This window comes from Falco rusticolus, chromosome 6, assembly GCF_015220075.1.
Source record: "Falco rusticolus isolate bFalRus1 chromosome 6, bFalRus1.pri, whole genome shotgun sequence".
Classification (NCBI taxonomy): Eukaryota; Metazoa; Chordata; class Aves; order Falconiformes; family Falconidae; genus Falco; species Falco rusticolus.
Window position 1 is genome coordinate 85517550 of NC_051192.1, and position 24574 is coordinate 85542123.

Genomic DNA, 24574 nt, shown 5'->3' on the forward strand with positions numbered 1-24574 from the left:
CTACAGCTGATCAGCGTGGCTTCTCTGGTATCGTAAGCATCAGCCTGAGCCAGTTAATGCATCTATCTACCAACTGAAGTTTCGGTTGCGTTTCAACTGAAACTCTTCCATTAATCTGACGTGGTACAAAGATCTAATACACAACAGACTTCCACTTGACCAGAAGCTGACAGTAAGTTAGAGAAGACAACAGTTTATAATCAAAGAATTACTTTGGAACTGCTTTAAAGTCCCCAAAGCAGGCGGCCCAGGTCATTTGGTCAGCAACACTTCTACCCCACAGCGCACAGATCTCGACTTGCCACGTAACCCACAGCAAGCCTCAGGATGGCCCAGGCGGCGGCAGCCAGCACCGATACAGCAGTCGGGAACAGCTGAATGCATCACCCAACAAACTCCTAACCCTGAACACACCTTTAGCTCTTCCAACACCCATCTAGTTCCAGCCTGTGGTGCAAGCGCCTGCTCTATCTTACGAGCAGATTTCCTTTGATGTGTCATTTAAATCTGAAGCAAGACAAGTGCAGCTGTTGAGTCACCTGTGGCAAGTTAAATCAACTGTTTCTTGTCAGTTCAGTACCGAACGTGCTTCCACAACAGGAAGCAATACAGCCAGTCTAAGGAAGATTTCTTTGCCTCTGAAGAATTACATGAGGTTTTCATCCAGCCTCTTCTCCTGATCTAAAATTCTGATCCACCCACTACTGCTAGTAAATGAAGTTTTCATTTAAACACTCAGATTTAAGTTTATTCATACACAGCAAAAGTTCCACCTGCATATTAAAAACAAACAGATTAGAAGTAAATGTTTTATTCTTCCAACTAAATTCCAGTACTACAAGGGCAGTAAAACAATGATACACTGAAAAATTGCAGCAATAAACATTTGTTAAAGACTGATAGAATAAATAAAAACTACAAAAATGAGAAATCATATAAACCCATTCTTAACCCCCAAAAAAGTCATGGAATACAGAAATGCCCTCCTTCACTATTTCACAGGCAGTACTGTGGGCTATTTGCTTAAAATTGTCCTGGGATTACATTCTAACTTAACTGTGATTACAGTTTTGTTGTAGTGCACAGTTATGAAAACCACACTAACTTCAGTCAGAAGTGTCATTCTACATTTTTATTTACACAACCAGTGAAGGGCAACTTCTAGAACACCAGCTTTAATCCTTAAACTTTTTCAAACTTATTAACATAAGAAGCCAAATTGTAATGATACAGCAAATGAGGCCACTGGTATTATTACAGGTAGCAAAGGTCCACATCCAGGTGGTACTGACATCAGGGAGCACTCCAAAACCAGTTGCTGCATAAGAGTGGTTGCCACTGACAAAAGCTTGAAATAACCTGTGTTCACAGGGGGAAAAAAATATGGCATTGCTGCAAGTCTTTACTGGGACAGCTTGCAACAATAGAACAGGGTGTATAGGGCAGCCCACATATGCAGAAAGTGTGATTCATGAAACATCTGGAAAGAGAAGAAAAAACCAGGAGTTAATAGCTCTATCACAAACCTGCTTCAAAAATAAAAAATACCACATTATGGGAGACAGTTCTAAATGTTTTAAAACAAAAACTGCATTTTATCGGCCATCTTCCTTTCAACCTCAAGTCTTCCATATTACCAATTTTAAGTATTTTAACTTGGGGCCTCACTGAAGCTTAACAACAAACAATGGCCGTTTAAATTATTAAACATTCAGTAATTTAATGCTGCTACAGGAACCAGAAGAAATAGATACTCACAACTGGCAGGCTGTTCTCCATATCGTCGCATGATCTGATCATGCGTGAACTTCACAAATGCATCATATTGTTCTGCAAGCATGAAGCATTAGAAGTGTGAGTATACTGAATTTAGCTTAAGCTGAAAAATATTCAAGGCTACTTTTTTATACATACAAATCATGTAAGTTTATCACGCATCCACTAGCAGTAGTTTTACACAGCTCATAGCTGCCATTTCCTTTTCACCCTCAAGAACAACAATGCAGCACATGTCCTTAATTAAAAGACTTTCCTTTACAAACTTCTGTAACAGGAAAGAAAGTAATATGCACCAAGAGAATTATGCTGCACATACACCAAGAGCTCAATATACCCAACACCTGCTAAGTGCCACGGTACTGTGAAGGAATCAAGCGTGCCCATTTCACAGACCTGTAACGGGGGCACAGTAGTTAAGCAAACGTGGCAATAAAGTCAGTGCTAGGGTTGGAAATGTAACTTCTCTCTGCTGCTATCACGACCAGATGTAAGAAAATGGATTTAATGAAATGGGAACACGGAAGGACAGGAAAGGGACTTGCTGTGGAATTAGAAATTCTTTTCAGTGACCACCAGAAAAATCAAAAGCAAACAACAAACTAAAAGGATGAAATGCTAAGGGACTTAATACCCGACTATTAATTCCAGTGACAAAAAGCAGCAACAATAGGAGACAAATAGTTGACTGTGGATTTCATGAAAACGGCTACTATGTAATCTGAAATGAAATTCAGGTATCAAACGTAGTGACTTGGCTTTGAACTAAGCATTATTTCCCAGAAAGATTATTCTTTCTATACACACATACATACAAATACATTCGCAATATTTTGTTCAGTTTTAATATTGCACTCATCAGCAGGATATCACCTTTCAGAATTAGCAAATTGAACAAGGAGAGTAATATCTACCAGATGCCGCTCCTCTCCATTCCCCTTCCTCCCTTGTGGAAAAATACATGTGCAGCAATGTGGGGTGTTCTGAGAAAAGGGCAAGGTCAAAGAAGGCAATCTTCAACCAAAAATGCAGTTACATTTGTAGTGGTTCCTAGTCCCACAGGTTTGCCCCATTAAAGTCCCCATCCTCTTGCAGGGATGAGCTTCACCTTCGAAGTAAACAGGGTATCAGTAATCAGCAAGCAGTGCAGCACCAGCCCAACGTACGGACCTGACCCAAAGATCTACGGACATTCACCCCTGACTGACGGGGCCCAGGCTCATGGCAGGTTCCCCTCTGCCCACAGGCAGGACCACCGTTTCACTGCAGTTCTGACTGATGGCGTTTCAGCAGCCATCTGAGGATCTTAGCCAAACAACAAAATAACACGAAGAGCAGACTGAAGGATCTGTTGCCCAGAAACCATTTCCAAAAATAACAGCAGCTAGAACTTTTCCTAAAAGTATGTATTAAAGGCCAGAAACCAACTTGCAAGCTTTCTTCTTTAAAAGTTTAAGTCAACATAACACAGTTGCTTTACAACATCGTCTTTGTTAAAACTACGGTTTTCGAAATTTAAAGAATCCACCGTTTCTAAAAGTCCCATCTTGTGGCATTCACATTCAGAAAGCTAACCTATCCAAAGTAAGGGCAACCTACAATGAACTATTTGAAAATCTAAGTGAATGCTTGTAAAGATACTTACATCACTAACATCCCGTATGTTTTTTAAGTCAAATCTATGTTAAGTCAAAAGGTGGCTAAATCACATGAATACAAATATGATTACGACTTGACCTTTCGTGTAGAAAAGCTGTTTTTCACAAACAGATTCTAGAAAACCTTTCAAGCCGAAGTTTCACTTAGCCCCTATACTCCTCCTCTGCTTTTAAAATCTGCAAAGGATCTTGCAAACCCAAGTTTATGCTAACACAGCAGTTTCAGGTAGCAGAGGTAAGAGGAGAAATCAGGGCATTACAGTAATCTGAGTTTTCCATTTATCAAACACTCACTCTGCATGAAAGGCAATTCTGCTCACAAAGAATACAGAGGAAGGAAAGAAAAAGGCAGTATTTGGCTAACTACCTACAAGAGAACAGTGATTCAGAAAGGAATGAGGAAAATATCTGAGGTCCAAACATTCAGCTAAGTCACTTGAAAGAAGCTATTCAATTGACATTTATTACAGAATCTCCAGTTAACATTTCCACTGACTTCACTAGTTTGTAAGAAAGAGCATCACCTTACTGTACAGTTTAGAAAAGAACATAATCACTCTGTCAGCAGAAAACATAACTGGCCTTCTATGTAAGGGATCTCTTAATTCTCTCTTTCTGAATTCCCATATAATGCTGAAAATGTATTCCTGTCTTGATATATGGGATGCAGTAACTATCTTTCTTTTGGTGACCACCATCGTAAGAACAAGCAAGTCTAACTCACCTCACTGTAAACCACAACCACACAAACAGAAACCATCCCCTGCCCTTCCCAAAAACAAGAAAGAAAATGTTCCTTCTGGGACTGACAGATGGAGCACATGTAAGGAACTTGCTAGAGGGGTTCCTGCTTGTAAAGAAATACAAGTTTGTACTCATCAAGTGTATGGAACAAATGTAAATACATCTGGTCTTCAAATGGTTATTAAGATCACCGCTAACTGAAATGCATTTAAGAGAACACAAGAAATGACCCAATTCCTAACATACATAAAAAATGAGAAGAAAAGAGCTCTACAGAGTCCTAATTCATCAGTCTGAAGCAAGTTAAAAAGAAAAACACAGAAATGGAACATCAGGCCCAAAGCAACAGAAGTATTTAGGGTTATAGTTGTAAACAGGCACAGGTTGAAGAGGGACTTACAACCACAGCAGTTTCTTACATAGCAATGGCAGAGGAGCAAGCACAAAACATGAACAGGTACGGGGACAATACTGTTACAGGCAACCCGCGAGCCTGACACAAGTCTGGTGACTTTCTGCATGGGCCTGCCTGTAAAGTTTTATTCCCGCACCTGAAGAGATCTGCAAACTTTAATTCTGATGTCTTTTCAGATGGGAAGCACAGCAGCCACGGCCGTTCAAAAGCAGGCTTGCTGCCGAAAGTGCACTCAGATGTTCACTATCATCTCACTAAATACCGAATTAGACACAGAATCGTATGTGAAGGCACCTACCCCTAATGCACCGGAATACAGGTGCTCAAATGCTAGCAAGATGCTTATAAGTAGAGGACTCCAACAACTAAAGAAAGGTCACGTTTACAATGCTGACATTAACGTGATCCTTAAAGAAAGGTATGTTGGCATCAGGTGCCAAAACTATCAGCTGAATGGTGTGAAATACAACAGTTCAACACAGAGCAAAAATGCAGCTGAACTACTGATGCTTACGCAGATACCAAACACCACTGGCAGCAGTGTAATGGTAAATACTGGGAAGAAAAAGGGAAATTTTAGGTACTGCCATCTTGCCAAATTCCAGAAAAAGGAACTCAGTTCCCAAGCAGGGGAAAAAAGTCTTTCACAAAGAGCTCTTAAGCCAGTAGAATAGAAAGTCTTTCTGGCTAAAAACAAAATAAGGAGGAAAGGATCAATTCAGACATAGCAAGAGAAAGTTCTATCTGAAATAAAACCACTGTTTCCACTGATTAGCAATACCCAGGAGTCACAGTTTCTATCCAGGGCAGCACAGAAGAAAAAAAACCATCAAAGAGACTACACGTAATTTTTTCTGTCCTGTATGCAATCTCATTCCTTAATCAGATTAGGTCAGGGGAAAAAACCACAGCGTAACACAAAAATGAGAAAAAGTTTTAAGCTTTCAAACTCATCCTAACACATTACTATGTACTATAGTATACCTGCAAGTTTTGTGGTCAAAATTTCTTCATACTCTTCACGGATTTTCTCTTCACGTTCTTTCAGCAAACGTTCACAGATCATTCCAACTTGTCTGAGAGTAAACAGAGGCTGTTCTTTTTTCAATGGTGATGATGCTGCAGATGAAGTACCTAAGATTAAATATTTGGGCATACCAATTTACACTTCCAAGTCGTTTAGAACCATTTTTAGTCAGTTTTCTTCACATCTTTTACATTAAAGGGACTTTACAGAAGATTTGGGGAAGTCTTTCTCTGCCATTTGAATACTTTAATTAAAGTAAAATTAGATACTCAAAAGGAAGACAACGGACAACATGCACAGGTATCAAAACACCAACAGTGTCACACAAACACTGTGAAAGCCACTTACACGGCAGCTGCTATTTACAAATTTAAGCTTCTATTTTATGTAAAGATTACAGTACAGTATATTTGTGCAAAGACAGCTGCTTTTCAAAAGCCTATTACTATATTAGTGGCAGGGTATGCAGGATGGTCTCTTGAAAACAGTGCAAGCTTTGTGTCCTACTGATCCTTAAAATGAGAGGCTACGATCTTCCAGATCAATGCTAGTATTGCCAAAAAAAGCAACAGTAACTGGTGAGAACATGCCATAAACCACCAGATAACTGGGAAAAATCACTTATGCAACTGGAGTCTAAAAACATGTAGCAGAATTACACAGAATTTTCTATATACCTGGCAAAGCTGGTCCAGTAAGGAGAAATGCATGTTGCTGTGCATCAGTAGAACAACAAGGATCTGTCTGCTGGAAGCTATTTTCTAAGTGTCTCCTCTTCTGCATGCGTTTGTACTCCTGTTTTATGTTGTACAGAATTTGTTCTAAAAGAAAAACAATAAAAAATTAAGCCTAAAATAATTAAATTTCAGCATTTCACCTAACTTTATTGCCAAACAGCAAAATTAACAGATGATGAAAGCTTAGCCTCTTAAAACATGGCCTGCAAAAACCACTGTGTTTTACCTAAGACACAAACAATTTAACTAACTAAAAGAAAGGTAACTCCAGACTGTTTTCACCAGGACAACAATAGCAAAATAAGGTCAGGTATTGGTGCCAGGGTGCTGCTAACAAAAATAAACAGCGTAAGGTTATAATTTTGGAACTATAACTAGACAACACACATGGATAAAAACTAGGCTATTGAACTTCTACCAGTATTCATCAAAATCCCTTCGTAATTTGCAATCACCTTTCTCCCGCAGACAGCGTTTACCATTCATACAGTTAAGGGTAACAAAAGACTCCAGAATAAAACACATACATGAAATACCATTCCTCTCTGTAGTGTTACTGGCATGTAGGCAGCAAAGTGGAGAGGAAAACACAACTTAAGAGTATGCATAATGCAACTACTGCTTAAAATCTCAAAGAGTTGGAAATGAACAGGCAAAATACAACAGCCTTACACATCTTTGACAGCCTCAGATCTATCAAAAAAAAAATGCAATGGAGGGATCAATAGTCTCTTTTAAAGGAGTATAGCAATATGTAGTTCAGCATTTGATTGCACTGAATAAAATACACAGCAGCTGCTTTTAATAATCTCATCGCCATTGTAGAATAACAAGGGGAAAAGTAATCCTTGCAATAAAACTATCAATCCTGTGTGCCTTCTCTGAAATTCCACATACCAAAAGGCTCTCGGGTACATCAGTGCCCTAACTACATATCCTCTAGCAATGTAAAGTATTTTAAAAAAAAAAAAACCAAAACATTTTCTAGTTTTTACAGGAGACCTTCACAGACAGAGACTTCTGAAGACACTCTCTTTGGAAGAATTCTTACTTTCAAATATTCAAATGCATTTAAAAGTACTTCCCTACAGGATCAGCTTCACTGAGACTTCCAGACTTCTGGCAAAGACTGCTTTCCAAAACTCAAAACACATACAAATCCATGTGATCATGCCAGAGCTGCAAAGGATCTCCACTCAGTACCTTCCTACTTCTGTTCAGCATTTTGCCAATACAATACTGTAAGAACTCAACTAATTTTCAGGCTTGTAAACAGTATGCTATTCAGCATTCATACTTGAACATTTTTCTATTAAGCAACCATGTGAAGCAAGTAATCTGAGCTAGCAGCTTACTCAGTCAGTGGCTGAAGGCTATGCTAGACCAAGCAAACATTTGGCAATTCATAGTTCAGAGGTTTAACTACTGTCGTAGTTCTTCCAATTTCCTAAGTCAGTCTGGGGGCTTCCAATTTATAAAAAGACAGCACACTTGTTTCCAGTCAACAGGAATACCAACATTTTCAGCAAAGGAGCTTCCTGTTTGGATTCTGTCCATTGATTGAGGCCTTGTAGTTTATACCTTTTCAGTACCATGCCTACAGTGCTTGTACAATTTTCAACTCTGTGAAGAAGCAGCAAATGCAGAAGACATAATAAACACACACAGTAGGGAAATGAGAGAAGGAAACTACGAGAAAGTGGGGAAAAAAGTGCTCAAGGGTGGCTGGAGGATTCATGCTTTTTGTAGGACAAGGTACATACTATATTCCAGCATGGTACGGAAACACCCAAAATCAGGTTAAACCAAGATGCAGTCAGGCTTCCAAAATTAAATAGAATCCCATGTGGAATTTGTCATTTGCACACACAGTGAATCAGTTGGAGAATGGCCCTGCATTTTACTCAACAGCATTATGGTGGTAAAATAATACTTTTCCTCAGACTCGAGTGCTGTTCTAGCTAAAGCAATACTGCATAATTTTGAATGGTAACCAAATTAGCTCGTAAGATAACATCTGTCCTAAGGCATGTCTACACTATGAGAAATGTGACTGTAAACATTCACACTGTATTTACATTAACTGAAGAATGTAACAGACCATGCACATGGTCCTGGGCATACTTTCCAAAATCTGTACCACCTGCAAAAACATCAGCCAAATTTCAGGTATAACAACTTTGATAAAAATTGTCTCTGCAGCTCTCCATTATCTTTCTGCAGAAATGTTCTCATCATTAAGAAAAAAAAAACAAAACTAACTAGATTCTGGTCAACGGATAAACCCGCAAGAGTTAAAACCACCAATCATCATCCAGGTTACCTCCAGCCCTAAAACCCCCTGCAAATTAAACAGGGAATAATTCAGTGAAAATGTTAAAATACCAGCCAGAACAGATGGAGCAAAAGCAACACGGGGACAGGGAGAGACATGGAGGGGAAGCAGAGAAATCACGTACTGACTTTGGGGAAACAGTAACAACACGAACAGAAAATTAAGATGTACGCACCAAGGACAGATGATTCCATTCCAAATTATATTAAATTGTGGACACAGAAGTATGAGTGATATTACAGTAACTTAATCTACTTCTGATCTGGCAACACTTTAACTGGCCATCTTCAAATCCTGCTCTGAAAAGCAAAAAATCTCAAGAAATGCCACTGACAGATACATTGGGAGATCCACTTATGGTAAAGGTAAAAAACCAGCGAAGTAGGATGGAGGAGGGGGCTATTTCAACATGACGGTACACTCTACATTGCTAACAGGCACCAGGAGAAAATGCCTGAAATCTGTAGCCCTGACTGACTCATTAAGCATGTGCATAACCTGGTTCGGTAAATGCTATCCCTCTATTGAGTCTAACTTAGAAGATTTAAGGCACTATTACCCAGCACAGAGAACTGGACTACAAGCTCTACTCAGTACCATGCCGCTAGCAGGCAAGAAGATGACTCTGAAAGCGACTCATCTTATTCCTCCTGATTTCCACCATTTCTAAAATGGAGATTAACAGTCAAGAAACGCAAGTTTAACACCGCACCAAACTGTTCAATGACTTCTCATATGAATGATCAGACTGGTAATGCTTCAAATCAAGCAGGCATTTTTGCAGCAGCAAAGACCAAGTTGACATTTTTATTAACCTGCAGTGGCATGAAATCTTTGACTTTAAACAAAGCTATTTCACTGTGAAGTGAAATGTAAGCTTGCAAATATTTATGACTGATTTAAAATGAAAATCTGAATGCCAAATGGATTTAGTTTTGGGGGGTTTTTTAACAGTTTGGAGAGTAAGAATTGATTAAATGCACCAAGTTACTTCTGGCATTTACAGTTTTGCTTAGTAACTCCACGGAAATATGTTTGATGAACAAACAGATTCTATTCTTTTTTACAGGATCTCAGCACTTGAAAGACCCCATGCAATATTAGGGCAGTGCAAACCAGACAACTTTTGAACAACACCTACATGGCAGACATCTAACTGTAAAGCTCTTTAAAATTCTGCCCCAGTTAAACAAAGCTTAGTTAGAGGATCTCATTCTCCAACCTAGTTTTGCTTCCAGAAAGCCTTCCTCCCTTTTCAAGTTCATTTTCTTAACCTCTCTTACTTCCAATTAGCTCTGTTTTCTCTACAGTTGACTGGCGTCGAACACAGGACAGGTTTTCCTTTTTTAATGTGTTCCTCAATGTGGAAGGCCAAACTGTCTTATTCCACAATTACACACATTTTAATTAACAGTTATTTTATACATACAGATCTAGAATCTGAAAAGTACATTCATTAAAGAAAATCTAAGCTAAGTGAGCTTCTCTAAAACTATAGAACTGAAGTGAGAACTTGAAACATATATTAGAACCCATTAGATATTTTAAATAAAGACTGGCATCCATCCTATAGGTACTTAAGTTCAAATCAGACATCGTACATCAAGCAACAATTTAATTTACGAGATGACAAAAGGAATGTATTTAGTAAGATCAAACATACATCACTGTGGCCTACCCTCAGTTTCTTTTTTGTTTCACTTTCTCCTCTGCACTCAAGTGTTCCCTGCTGGTTAGCGGTACCTCTGAAGGCACACAGCTAGCTAACAGGAAGCACCAGGCAGAGCTACTGTAAGAGAAAACCAGACTTGCTGAATCTAGGGTAGTAGCAAGAAAAAGCCACCCTGCTAACATGCTGAAATGAGTTAGTACTTCATAAATGACATTTCAAATTGAAGATGACTACAAATCCTAGCCTGTTACACAAGACTGTATTATGCCCAAATGAAGACAGCTACTGTCTCACCATGACCACTAAAGGCATAGGGGATTCAGTCAAATACACCCGAATGTAATGAAATGCATAGATACTCTTTTTTTTTTTTTTTTTTTTTTTTAATCTCGAGCTCTGTGTACAAAGAGCATAAAGTTGAGTACATAGATTCATTAAATACTGCATTAAGATAAAGGACAGCATTCACACCAGTGTTCTTTCAGGATCTGAGATGTGATGCAGGGAATCAAGACTTCACATTTCAGCTGCTTTGAAGAGAGGATGAAATGTGAAGGGGCAAATCAGAATTCAAGTTTGACATCTGAAATATGATCTGTCACATTAATGGATTACAAAGTCAAGTACTCATTTCCAAGGAGTGATGTCTTCTTACTTCCTTTAATTCATGATAAAAAGGCAAGTTATTCTTTTTCAAAGTTCTGTCATCTAATTACTTCATCCTGACCTGTAATTACCTAGAAATTATGTACAAGGGAAACAGCAGTTCAACTTGAAAAGGTAACAAGGCAAACAATTATTTTCTCCATTTTAATAACCGCTTATCAACTATGAAGGTGCTTATGAAGGTGCTGATTGTTTCCCCTGCAGGATTTTTTTCTTTTGTTTCATTTTTAAACTAGCAATCTCTCATCTCAGTTCCTTGCTTCTCTCATTTAGCTGAAGGAAACTTTGGCAAAACACATAGGAAGGTGACTCAATAGGCTGAAATCAGAGTAGCAGTTTTCCTGACCTGAAATGGAACCTGAAGCTCAAGTTTCAGTTTGCAGTGTCACCATTCAACATATGCATTCAAACCTGAACCATGCCTGAGATTTCTTCTAAGTGAATCAATCAAATGCTATCCTGATGTTAACTATATATGTCTTCAGGGATTTCAGCTCCTGTTAAGGCAAAACTGCTTCACTGTCCTAGTTTGAATTTATAACATTTCCACCAGGCCGTCACCCTGATCCAACATCCAGTCGATGCTACCACATTCCTAGCTTTGCTCTCCCCACCAGACTACTGACATACAATGTTAATTTTAAGAAGCTAGCTACCCCCAAGGGCAGCACTGCAGAAGAGCAATGGGTAACTATTCTTCACCTTTTCTATCTACTTAACCAGGGAATCCACAGGTAGAGACAAAATTAAAATAATCCAGGTATTCCTCTCACTCTCTTGCTTTGGTCACAGACATCACTCCCTTCAATTACGTTTCTTTATTAGTCATGGTCTGTAAGATTTCAGTAATAGGATGTATACTTTTGGAAATCATGCTCACCTCAGAGGAGCATACTCTAAGCCAGAGAGAACACTGATAACGGGGTACATGCTGACACTTCACAGCCAGAGCCTATAGCTACAAAACGGACAGAAGCAGCTCATAATGGACTCTGTAGCACAGAGCTGGCCACCTCACGAGATCCACGTACTCAAGGTCTCAGGCTGACAAAGGTTCTGGATCTCCCACAAAAAGCCCGACGCTCACATATGTATTAGCCCATTCTGCAAATGTATTATTTCAGGAAATCCCAGTTCTCCTGATCAAGGGGTTAAGGAATGAAAAATAAATCAAGCAATGCAAAATGTATTAGGCATAGCAATTAGATCTTTCTCTTCACATAAAAAAACGTCACATTGCATTTATCAGACTTCCCACTGAAACAAAAAATTGCTTCAACATTTATGACATCTACAACCAAGGACATTTAACATTTACAGTCACCACAGGCATCTACATAGAAATTTCTCATATAAATTAAATTATCAAGTCCAGATGCAGCCATTACATGCTTTTTCTTTCTCCGCCCCCCCCCCCCTTTTTCTTTTCCTGAGGGGTGGGAATGTTTTGGTTTTTAAAATCCTAATGATTTCTGCAGTACTGGAGCACAATGAGAGATCTGGCATCATGCCAAGATAATTTAGCAATAAATACACATGCAGATAAATGTTAACAAAACAGAAATGAAGCTGAAGGAGATGCAGCACTACCAATACATCACATTCCGAAGCCACTAGATGTGTTCATTTAAAAGCCAAACCTGTGCTTGGCCCCTGTCTGACCAAGTTTCAGACAGAAGTAGTTCAGTTTGCTCAAGAGGGCAAATGAAAGGTCACAGGAGGACAAGCCTACAGAGAAGACTTAACAGTTCTTCCTAATCAAAAAGGTCAAAGTCATTTTCCTGCACTCTTTGAAAATTTGTGTTTATTAGATCAATTTTTTTCCAGATTATTCTGTAAAAGAAAAAGGTATACACTAAAGACAAATTCAACTACCTTCTGCTTGTAAAGACTCCCTCATGAAAGAGGCACTCTTAAACCAACTCCATTTGCCATACAACTGCCATTAGAACAGCAAATACAAATTATGCATACTCATTACTAAATACTGCACAAATTCAATACTTTCCATATTCTGTCAAGCATTTGACATTCTCTCTGCTTGGATTTCAACCAGTGACCCGAGTTGAAGGACTGCTCTCAGTAACTCCACCCACTACAATTTTTGGTTTGCAACATTAGTTGCTGGGAAGTGCTGAGGAAGATCAGTGTTTCAGATGGAGGAAAAAATTGCATGTGCAGATGTAAGTCTGCAGATTTTAAAGTGATTTCACAAACTCTTTTTAAAAACAACATTCTTTTCAATTTTACAAAGTTCTAGCTGCAAGTTAACCTGATTTTGGATGAGGAGTTTGGAAGAAAGCTACTGATCCCAGTTTGTCTTAGTTACCACTTACCATGAATTAGGGGATTTAAATCCTTAAAGTCAACATTCTCTTTCCCTTCTCCCCCGCCTCTGTTTCTTTGGACTTGTTTCTCATACAGCTTCAGTCTCAGAAATATCCAGGCATGCAGGCTAATACTGTCCTCCTACCTTTGAATTTAAAAAACAACTTAAGTGTAGTTTGATTCCCCTGCACCCTGAACATGATCTTTCAGCAGGGTAAAGCTGCAAATAATGGTTCTAAAACATTCAGCAAAGAGAAAAATAACACTGCCACTGCTTCCTCCTTTCACCCTCTAGAATTCATTAAAGAGCTTCAAAACAGGACAGCACCCTCAGGACTTCAGAGGAAACCGAACATGTACAATGCATTACGCACAGGCATCCAGACCCAAGCACAGTTATTCTGATCATACAGAACAGCCTCATTTATAGCTAGAACTTAGATGAAAAACTCCTTAGAGGAGCCACTCTGTCAAAATTCAACGAAGTCTTATTGCCAGGCAGATACATTTTGCACCACTTACCATGAACACCATTTTAAAAGCTTACTTCTAGATGCAAACAATGGTACCCAAAAATAGGCAAATATACTCAAGAGCACGCTCAAGCCAGTAAGCACAGTTCTGCAGAAAGTATAGACAGTAAAAGCCACAAGTACAGTTTGGCTGCCAAATTCATTGAGAAACTGGAAGTGACCTAACAGCTGTTCAAATAACCACAAAATATCAGAACACTCTTGCGAGAGATAAATTTCATCTTGAATAAGACTACCCCTTCTCAAACAGACATATCGTTTATTTGTCTATGATCACTCTATAAAGACAGCTGTTTTCTCATCCGACTACCACAATGTATTCTTATTTCAAAGCACTCCCCTCAATCAATCCATATTCTGCTTCCAGATTAATTCATTTTTTACATTATTAACCATGTGGTAAGAAGTTCTGGTGCTGATATAGTCTCCATTTGGTGAAGTTAAACACCAGGACAAAGTATCAGGTGGAAGAAAAACGCTTAAGTATGAACTTAAAATGAAGTATCAGCATCAGGTTTTATATCCAGAGCTCTAATTTCATATGAACATTGATCTTCATTAAACAAAATTCAGACAGACACTTTTTACATGCTGGAAACCTAAGCATTACAGTAACATGCTGAGAAAACCTTAAGTGAAGTCAACTGAATTCTGGCTATTGTTACTAAACATTTTTTAAATCCAAATGGAATTCTTTTCACACAGAGAGCAAGATTTATCTGACCCAAATGTAGACATCAGAAATGGTCATGCAAATTCATTGTACAGTCAATGCAAAGCAATACACATTTCTACAGCTCACTTTGCCCCATCCTAAGTCAGAGCTCTAGAACGTACCATCTGTTTCTTCCAACTGACTATCAAGAAAACCACAAATTATCAGGTCAGATGTACATTTATAAAATTAGAGATGAATCTCACGCCACCTTTCAAGTTGCCCCTTTAAAATGATAAGCTCTAATTTGTTCGCTGATGGTCGAAAAATATACACAATGTCGTAATACCCCTAAATTCAATTGAAATTAAAAACTAAGGAAGCTGCTTAACAGTCGCAGTTGCACTAGCACTGTATAAAGGGTTTTTTTCTTTTAACAGAAACCATAGAGGGAGCTTTTAAGCAAAACCCATGTAAAACTGAACAATTTATAAATGCTCCAAGTTTTCTCAGGAGCATTCAAATGCTGTACAAGACATTCCGATTTACTGTCCTTCACTTTTCATTATACTATAGAAATGGCTTACATAAATACACCCTTGTCATCAGTACAGAACCACCTTTTGACACGGATTACCACCTGCACCTCTGGTTTTCTCAAAAGAAGATGAGAACTGTATGTGACCAGTTTCAGTAACATTTTATTTAAGACCTTCCAAATCATTAAGATAAGAGTTCAGGTACTATCTCAACTACTGGTGTAGGTTATCTCTGCTGAAAACTTTATTGATTTGTCTCCTTTCAGCAACACACATTTACTGGCCAGACAATATCTGTATTAAATATTCTTTAATCAAATCCCAAAGAAGCAACCCAAAAGAAATCCTTGCAATGAAGCAACACTTAACCTCTACAAAGAATCAAATTAATTCTGATTTTAAACATCTGTCTCAAAGTATACGTAATGCCTCAGCCTCACTGTACCAGGGAGTGCCATCCATCACAACTCCCATCCCAGACCGCTGACTCATTCAAGATCTTTTCCTAGAGGTTCAAAAAAATATCAGGTACTCTGTATGCCCTCTATATATTTCCACCACAGCATTTTTTTATTAGTTGATTAAAATCAGTACAAAATTTATTCTACTGTACAGTCTTCAGAACTAAGAATATCGAAACGCAGCACTGTCCTACACGAAGGAGATGGGAATCTGAAAACACATGCAAACTTACTGCTTGGCAATACTAGCAGTAATCCGGGGGCAACTTTCATACAAAAGGGAGTACGGAACGCAACAGCAGAAGGAATTCAGCTGCAACAACTGCAGAGGGCTTTTTTCCTGCACACAAAGGACACACATCCATACCTCTGCGCTACAGCCACTCATGGCTGCGAGCTTAACCGTTCTTAAGTGCATTACTGGAAGCTACCCACTAGACTAACCGCAGCAAGGGCCAATCAATCCTACGTGCCCTGCCAAGATTCATTCCTTTCTTCTCTCCCTACTCGCCGGTAAAACGAACTCTGTTTATTTTTACTTGACAATTACACAAGCAGACCTGAAGCTTTTAGGGCCACCGGTTGACTCATCTCTCACACGTTAAGAATGGAAAGGGGGGTTCGTTCTCGCCCAGTGTTTCCGAGACGAGGAAAGTGCCCGATTCCATTTTATCTGCCCTAAAGGCAACTCTCACCCTTGCACACAATCGCTTTCATCGCTCGGTTTTCCTGCGAAACTTTAAGGATGCCAAGAATGGGTCATCCGGGACGGTGGCCCGCATTAAGCGACTGGAAGCGGAATTACCCCTTTGTTTTATCTGCTTTTGCCTTTTCCCACTGGCGTTTTGCCGGTGATTGATGACAGGCCGCGCTCCCCGCCCTCCCTCCCACCCGCCCCCCCGATGTCTGAGCAACGGGAGGAGGTGCCGCCGCCTCGGCTCGGGCAACGCTCGACCCACCGATCATGGCTGCGAGGGATCGATGGGGGCCCCGCCGAGAGGGGCTGCGGGCGCAGGCTGGGAGGCAGCCCCGGCCCCGGCCCCAGCCCCATCCCCGCCCCCGGAGACACCACGGCCGCCACCCCCACCCCCCCGCCGCCGCCCCCGGCGTTTCCGCAGCTTGACTCGCCCCTGCGGCTCTCCTTGCCATAGCCAGGCACCCGTGGAAGAAGGGGGGAAAAAACCCTCCGTGCCCGGCCCCGACTCGAGGAAAGCCGGCCTCCCCCTTCCCTCGCTACCGGATCAAGCCTCCCCCACCAACAGCCCCCCTTCCTCCGCTCTGGTCCCTTTCTCCATTCCTCCCCCACCCCCCCCGACCCCTTTCCTATGGCCACCCGCCCGCATCAGCTCAACCCGCCCCCCCCTTCCTCCTCGTCCCTCCTCCCCCTCTCCTGCTGCAAACGGCCATTTCTATTGTGTCTCCGCCGCGGCGGTGCCAAGCCGAGCAGGGATCGCCCCGGCCCCCGCCGCTGCCTGCCACACAGCCCAACAGAAAATGGCTGGAGGGGAACGCGAGACCCACCCAACCCTCCCCTCTTCTTCCTCCCCTCCCGGTCGCCTCCCCGGCCCCTGCCCCGCGCACCCGCCGCCCCTCTCCCCGCCGAGGTCCCCCCGCCGCCGCCCCGCAGCCCCACACCCACCGCCACCCCCCTACCCGGCACAGCCGCCGTCCCGGGGGGCTGCCGGGCACGGCGAGGCCGCCTCCCTCACCTGTGGTGAGCCGGGACGAAACCTCTCCGAAGGGCGAGGGCTCCATGCGCAGGTATTTCTGCGGGGAGGCGGCGGCGAAGGAGGACGAGGCGGCGGCGGCTGAGGCCGGGGCTGACAATGGCGCACATCGCCTCCGCTTCGGGGACGCCGGGCTCAGCAGCGGGTCGAAATCCAGAGTCCTTTTCAAAGTGGCGCCGCAAGCCATGGCGCGGGGCGGCGGCGGGACGGAGGAAGGGGGCTCAGAGCGAGGGGCAGGGGAAACGACGGCGGCGGCGGCAGCCGGCCCAGCCCAGAGGCGCTTTCCCCGCTGTCTGGGGCGGGCTGGAGGGGAGGGAAGGGAGGGCGGCAGGGAAAGGAGGGGGCAGCTGCGTCAGGGCCTCCGCCGCCTCCCTGTCGGCCGCTCTCAGGGGAGCGGCCCCGGCCCCGCCAGCGGCTCCGGCTCGGCCGGCTAGATCCCTGCTCTCGCCGCCCGCCCTGCCCTGCCCGGGCCAATTCCGCCCGCGTCCGGTGGCCGGGCGTGAGCTGGGTCGAGGAGCGCGGGGCCGGGCCCGGCTACCCAGGCCGCGGCGACCGATGACGAGCGATGGCGGTAGGGCCCGGGCGGCGGCGGCGGCGGCAGCTCTCCCCTTCGACTCCCAAACCAACAATATGGCGTCAATAACAACGCCGCGGATTCAAAAACCAACCCCCCGCACTGCGCCTGCGCCCCGGGGCGGTGGTGGCCGCGGAGTCTCATGGGACTCGTGGTTTTCCCGCCCCGGCCTCGCGGCTCAACGGCAGGTCGCGCTCTGGGGCGGCGGGACTCCAAATCCCGTCGCGCACCGCGCCGGCGGCCCCGGCTTCCGTGTTCTGGTTTAAATCCCCCCTCAGAGGCGGTGGTGAGGGTGCGGGTTAAGGGACGGGGTTGTGGCGCTCGGGGCGGCGGCGGGCTCGGAGCTCAGCTCCGGAGTTGGCTGCCAGGCGCCCTCGGCGCCGCGGGGAAAGACAGCGTGGCCCTGCGGAAAGGAGGGGTAGGGGGGCTCCCCTCAGGTGCCGGAGACACAAAGGGGGCAAGAGCCCCGCTGCCTGCGCTAGGCCCTGCGGCCTGGCCGGCTGCGGCTGGGGGCTTCCTGTTCCCGCAGGTGCTGAGCGGGCCCGACAGCGGCCGTATCTCTGCAGGGCGTTTGTCTGTACGTCAGATAAGGGCAAAGTGCGTGCAGTGGCCTCCATGATGAGGGCTGAGCAGGGAGCGTGCAGGAGGCAGGCACGAAGCAGGTGGAGGTGACTGCTAAGGGCATGCTAGTAAGGGCCTGATGGTGTCGGGAGTTGTGTCTTTGTGTAACTGACTGGTTTCCTTGCAGCTGTGTAAAGGGCTTTCTTGCTTAAGGAGGACTGTGAGGGAAGAGGTTCCAAGAACTATAGCTGCTTGTGGGAAGAGCGAAGCTCTTTCCTGCTCAGCTTCCTAATGAAAATAAACTGTTGCAGTTCACCCCAGTAGAAAAGCTAACAGAGGTTGTTAGGACCCAAAATATATGTAATCTTCAGATTTTCTGTATGTAATCCTGTTAATTTAATGATTAACATAAAGGCAGATTGTCTTTGGAAGACAAAATGAGGATGTGCCCTCATAAAGTTTTAACATTTTGGTGGGGTTTGATTATCTTGTGAAATATAAACTAGCTTTTCGTGTGTGACATTATTAAAAAAAAATCAAACAAACCTTGCTATCGTTTGGAAGCCAGTTTTTGCTTTACATGTTTGATGTGTGGCATATATTGTTAATTATGCCATAACAGTACCCAGTCAGTCTAAACACAAACCTGATGTCTCTGCCAGCAATATGGTTTTGCAGATCTTGGTGTAACTGAGGCTTCAGGTGGTGGGGTGACCTGGCAGAGCCTTTCTGCCCAGCAAAAATGGAAATCGTGATTTGCTTTCTGTGACAGGTTGTGACAATGTTGGAACAATTATGTGAAATTCACCCTAGGTTTGCCTTGGCCAAATATTAATTACAGAAAATATCAAAATGATTCCTCTGCTGTTACCTCTTCCTCTGTAGAGGAAGTACTTAAGAGTATTTCCTTGGTAAGGAGGTTGTTGACAAGCCTTTCTAGAACTAACGTAAGTTCTGGTTCTCCATAACAAGGCTCAGGAAATGTACTGATGTTATTACAGTGTTATAATTGCCCTACTGTTACTATACTGGTATAACTCCTTCTGTGGACACTCTTCTTTATGGCTGGAATAACGATGGCTGATTTTCCATTCAGTTAATTCCTCATTTCCTTAAGTAGATAAGTTTCCCTGTGTTCGTGAACAGTCTTAAGTATTCTTACCAAGACTTCACCCAGGAAGATGGAAATCGTTCTTGCAGGCTCTGAATTAAGGAAACCCTGAGTGTCTCTCAGTATGTGTATGATTCACTTGCTTAGTTTGGAATGCCCTGTACGCACACAGGACCAAGACAGCCACTTCTGCCTTCATCTGTATGCTGAGAAGTGCCTGTGTTTGGGTGTGCTATTGAAAAAAAAGTATTTCTAGAGTAACCAGCAGTTTCCCCCTGAATTTAGTATTTGTCCCACTGAACTTAATATTTTGTATATAGATATATATTCTGCATTCAGCAGCAGAAAAGATCTGGTTATATTAACTCGAGTGACACCAGATCCTAAAGGCCATTCAGTCAATTAAAACAGTCTGAGGAATCAGGCAAAACTTCATCAAGATAAGCTACTAGAAAGCAAGCTTTTGCCAACGCAGGGAGCGCTATAATTTTAAGCAATTGATTAGAACCATGATTGTTCTAATCAACAGTTACTCAGGCTTTATCTGGCCTTTAATTTGTTGAGCTAAACTGAAGTAAGTCTGATTTAAGTCAAAATAAGAATTCACAGAGCCCTTTGCAGCAAATTAAACCCAGCTAAACCAATGTAGCTTCGCATGTAGATGAGCCCTAAGGCAGCAAAATGTCCAACAGCAGTGACAAAGTGCTCGATGGTTGTCAGGGAACATGTGTTTTTACTTTCATTGTGGCAGGAAACACCATAGGGTCAAGGCTGCAAACCACTGTTTATATTGTTCGTTCTTCTGCTTACTTATTATATAACCGATTTGCAGTGTCCCATTATGTGCTACATGGTGTGCCTTTAAAATTATATATTATAAGCATATTTTTAAAATAAATAGTACCCACACATTTTATTAATACTGGGAATGGGGGAGCTTGTTTATAACTGCTGTTGTACTGGTTTTATTGGATCTGCACTTCAAGCATGACACCTGTTAAAAGGATGGGTCCAGATGCAGGGCAACATTTTGACCTTTGTACAGCTCTGAATGGGGTGGGAAGGTAACCCTTTCAATATATTGCTTTGGGACTCAGCTGGAAATGTCATAGTTGACCAGTGTTAGCCTTTATGCAGTCTTCTTTTCCCTTCTGCCATTTCTCCATTCCCCCATTGTTTTTTGTTTGGTGGTTGTTTTTTTTTCCCCTCGTTTTCCTTTCATTCTCTTTATATACCATCTTAACTCTGCTTCCTCTTCCTTTTCCTTGAGTCATCCTATTCATTTCATGCAGGGTCCATATCACAATCCTCGCCTTTCCTTTCATGCTGTCTAACCATCATATTCCTCCCACTTCACACAGTAGCTCATTTCTCATTAGCTGGTTGTGCTTGCTGATGTGGGACCACCAGTTAGCTGAGCTGTTTTCTAGGGCTTCTTTCATCTCATGCTGAGTGAGCAAAAGTCACTTTAAACAGTGTCATTCCACTTGAATTTGGCCATGCATACTGAAGATTTCTTACCGATGTATCAGGTACACGCTGTGGTTGCAGATTTTGAGGACAAAATGCAGTGGAGGTTATTTGTCAGGACTTTGGTGAAGTGTTTGTGTGGTGCTGAGTGAAAAAGCATTGGTTAAGTTGAAAAAATGGGTATTAGTGTAGGAATTGTAAGGTGAGAAAAACATCCAAAAGAAAAATAGAATTAATTTCTCCATATGCTTTGCTGTACAGTGGCACAGCGCTGGCAAAGGGAAAGGATAGACAGGACCATGAATGAAAGCCAGAGGTCAGTGAAGGTCAGCTCTGCTTCTTTAGGTGCTGTCTTGCACTGGTAAACTGTACCAGAAATTATGATCTGAACCTGCAATGTGCAGTGACCTTCAACAGGACAAATACGTTTCTTAGGCCTAAGGTACTAAGGTATTTCCAGCAGAAGTACGGAAGTATATTTGCTGATAAAAGACATTCAAACCATCTATTTCCTCTAAAATCCTGCATATACTCCACTCATACGTATGCAGGAAAGATTAACTAAAACCAGAACTTGTCCAGAAAAAGGTGACTGAGCTGATTAGGAAAACAGAAATAGAAAACTTACTTATAGCAAGAAATAAAAGGATTGTTAGTTAAAGGTTATCGGCCCAACCAAGTAACTGTTGAAGTCAATGATTCTTCTCTAAAAGTGCAAGGAGGTGAATTCAGGAGATCTTTTAAGATCTATTTTAGTGATGCGGAGTCGATACAGGAACTGCCAGTTATCTCACCCAAACTGGAAATAAGAGGAAGATTTGTAACTGCCAGAGGAATGAGTTTCCAAGCACTCTGTCAGTAGCAGGGGTGAAAATAAACAAAATCAACCTCAAATCTTTAGATGAAGCTTAGGTGGTCTTTAGATAAGGCTTAATATTTTAAGAAAAGGGATTGTATGGTATGATTGCTCTCAGTGGCATGAGACCATCGTGAATGACCCAGGAAGTCCTTGCAGTTGTTTTGTAATACAAGGGGGTGACAACAAAGTCACAGTGGACCTAAACTTTTTACTTGTGTGCTGGTTTTGGCTGGGGTAGAGTTAAATTTCTTCACAGTAGCTAGTACGGGGCTATGTTTTGGATTCGGGGCTATGTTTTGGATTCGTGCCGGAAACAGCGCTGATAACTCCGGGATGTTTTAGCTGTGGCTGAGCGGTGCTTGCACAGAGCCGAGGCCTTTTCTGCTCCTCACTGCGCCCCAGCCGCGACCGGGCTGGGGGGGCACAAGGAGCTGGGAGGGGGCACCGCCGGGGCAGCTGACCCCAGCTGACCAAAGGGATGTCCCATACCACATGGCGCCACGCTCAGCATATAAAGCTGGGGGAGAAGGAGGAAGGGGGAACGTGCGGAGGGATGGCGTTTGTCTTCCCAAGTACCTGTCACACACGACGGAGCCCGGCTTTCCTGGGGATGGCTGAACACCTGGTGCCAGGGGAAGTGGTGAATGAATTCCTTGTTCTGCTTTGCTTGCGTGCGTGGCTTCTGCTTTACCTGTTAAACTGTCTTTATCTCAACCCACGAGTTTTCTCACTTTCACTCTTCCAGTTCTCTCCCCCATCCCGCTGGGGGCAGGGAGCGAGCGGCTGCGTGGGGCTCGGTTGCTGGCGGGGGTTAAACTGTGACAACTGGCAAGGAGGTGAAGCAGTAATAACCCATTTGAGTCAATTTACCTATATTCAGAGTAATTCATTGAGGCTATAAAGGGAACTCACTCGTGTATACATATGAATTGTGCTAATGGACCTGGATATAGAATAATTAGGGAGCAGTGAGAAAAATTTTGCAGCTCTGACTACTGCAATTACCTTGACAATTTCAGAGAAGTGTCAACAATAGCAAAGCGTGGATCAGCACGCTTTTCCATCCATTGTCAATCACAACCTTGTGTAGGTTCACCAAGATGGTAATGGAGTGTAGGAAGGGCAGTGTCATGAGGTACTGGAAATGTTACTGCAGCCTAAAGAAAGAATGCCTTACATCCCCACATCCTGCACACCATTACCCTCCACTGTCAAACATTTTAATACACAAACATTTACATTATGCCTATCTCTTATCTTCCTTCCTTTTTCTATTGTAAGGAATGCATATTTTTAAAACTCACATATAACGTTCCTTGCCTGAGTTTTGTAGAAACACTGCACCACACTAAATTCTGGTTTGCTCTTGATCTCAAAAAACTGGCACAGTGCTTCAGCAGGAAGGAAAACTTTATTTCTCATACAAAGATTTTTTCCAAAATCTTCTTTTGTATCTTTGTAGGACCATTAATTTTTCGTAAGTGTTCATACGGGTAAAGGAGCAGCGTAGTATTACATATTAACTGGAGAGTAGAATCAAGTAACTAAATATACATTGAACTGGAATGGTGAAAAAAAATTACAGGCCAAATGTTAATCATGTGAGTCATACTGAACATGTGAATTAATCACATTGAAGTCAGATACATTTAGAGTTGTGAACTTGTCTGCACTGTTGTGGTGGACCGTAGCCTGGATCATCCACGAGCTTATGCAACTGTGTCAGGCTGAGATGTAGTGAAGGTCAGGCTTTTCTTCTGTGCCAGTATGTTAGTGAACAAACCAGCATAGGACACAATGACAACTGAGACATTAACCAGTTCCTATGAATTTCCTCAGGTCTAGGAGGAGGTTCGTGACACCATCCATTCTGTTCACTCGCAAGACGTAGCTCTGTAGTCTGGTGTGCACATTGAAGAAATGGGCATGTACTTTTCAATGCAAACCTGTTGCTTCTTTGGAAATTTTGCATGGAAAATCAGTGGAAGCCAGCTGAAAATTTTTATTAAACTCAGTTCTTCTACAATGAAGAACTGAGGACCTGAATTAAAACTCTTACTCTCCCAGATCATGTATGAAGGGTTCAACTTCTCTGTCACTATCTTACTTGTCTTTTCCATCCTTCTGGTTTTTTCAGATAGTATCTGGCTACATTTTGTTCTCAAAAACTCCTCCCTGCCTCTGCAGCTGACCTCTGGGATGCTCCCCAGTTTCGCATGCGGGTGGTATGTGTGTGCATTGTACCATCTGTACACACCTACTGCTTAACTTGCTTCTCCACCTCTGATCCACTCCTCCGCTTCCCCATCTCTGCCCCCCTCTGCCAATCCCATGCGGTATCTCTCAGTTTAGCGTGCTTTTTCCATTCATAAAACAGGAGATGATGACCATTTTCTGCAGGCAAATCCCTTCCTCATCCTTTCTCCACCCGCACCAGTAATTCTGTCATCTCCCGAGCTCATTTCTTCTCTTTTCTCTCCCATACGAATGCTGGTCTTAGGCCATGCTTTTTGTTCTGTGAAGTATTTCCAACGACCTGATTCCCCACCTCAGACCCTGTTTCCAAAATTCTTCCCCAGACTTAGGTCATCTTTAGCCTGCAGATGCTCATAAATTACGAGCTTTCTAGAAGTTTCTCCCAGGGAAGCTTTAGCTTCCTCTTTCCACTCAGTTCAGGGTCTCTCTGTTCCCCATTCCAGGAGACAAAGTTTTCACTACCCTCCTTC

The 24574-nt window shown here is 42.7% G+C and overlaps 2 protein-coding genes across 7 annotated transcripts in view; one reads left to right on the forward strand and one right to left on the reverse strand.

Moving 5' to 3' along the window:
- The window catches only part of ORC3 (origin recognition complex subunit 3), a 52309-nt gene extending 42693 nt beyond the window's left edge, over window positions 1-9616 (forward strand). Inside the window, exon 19 of one of the 2 annotated variants that reach the window (XM_037391046.1) lies at window positions 7449-9616. In XM_037391046.1, the coding sequence (XP_037246943.1) occupies window positions 7449-7463 (15 nt within the window). In that variant the 3' untranslated portion in view covers window positions 7464-9616. The other variant, XM_037391044.1, reaches the window with a different exon arrangement.
- Window positions 796-17926, reverse strand: AKIRIN2 (akirin 2). Of its 5 annotated transcripts, none has more exons than XR_005104782.1 (6): window positions 17256-17926; window positions 6298-6441; window positions 5578-5712; window positions 2691-2884; window positions 1759-1830; window positions 796-1480 (listed from the first exon to the last, which is right to left on the reverse strand). XR_005104782.1 is itself a non-coding variant. In XM_037391059.1 (5 exons), exons 1-5 carry the CDS (start codon window positions 17458-17460, stop codon window positions 1470-1472), a joined length of 567 nt encoding a protein of 188 aa, XP_037246956.1. In that variant the 5' UTR covers window positions 17461-17919; the 3' UTR covers window positions 796-1469. The 5 variants fall into 5 exon arrangements, 3 of the variants coding, with proteins under 3 accessions (XP_037246956.1, XP_037246955.1, XP_037246954.1); XR_005104781.1 differs by having other exon boundaries at window positions 5578-5727; window positions 17256-17920; XM_037391059.1 differs by lacking the exon at window positions 2691-2884 and having other exon boundaries at window positions 17256-17919.
- Between the last annotated feature and the right edge of the window lie 6648 nt (window positions 17927-24574).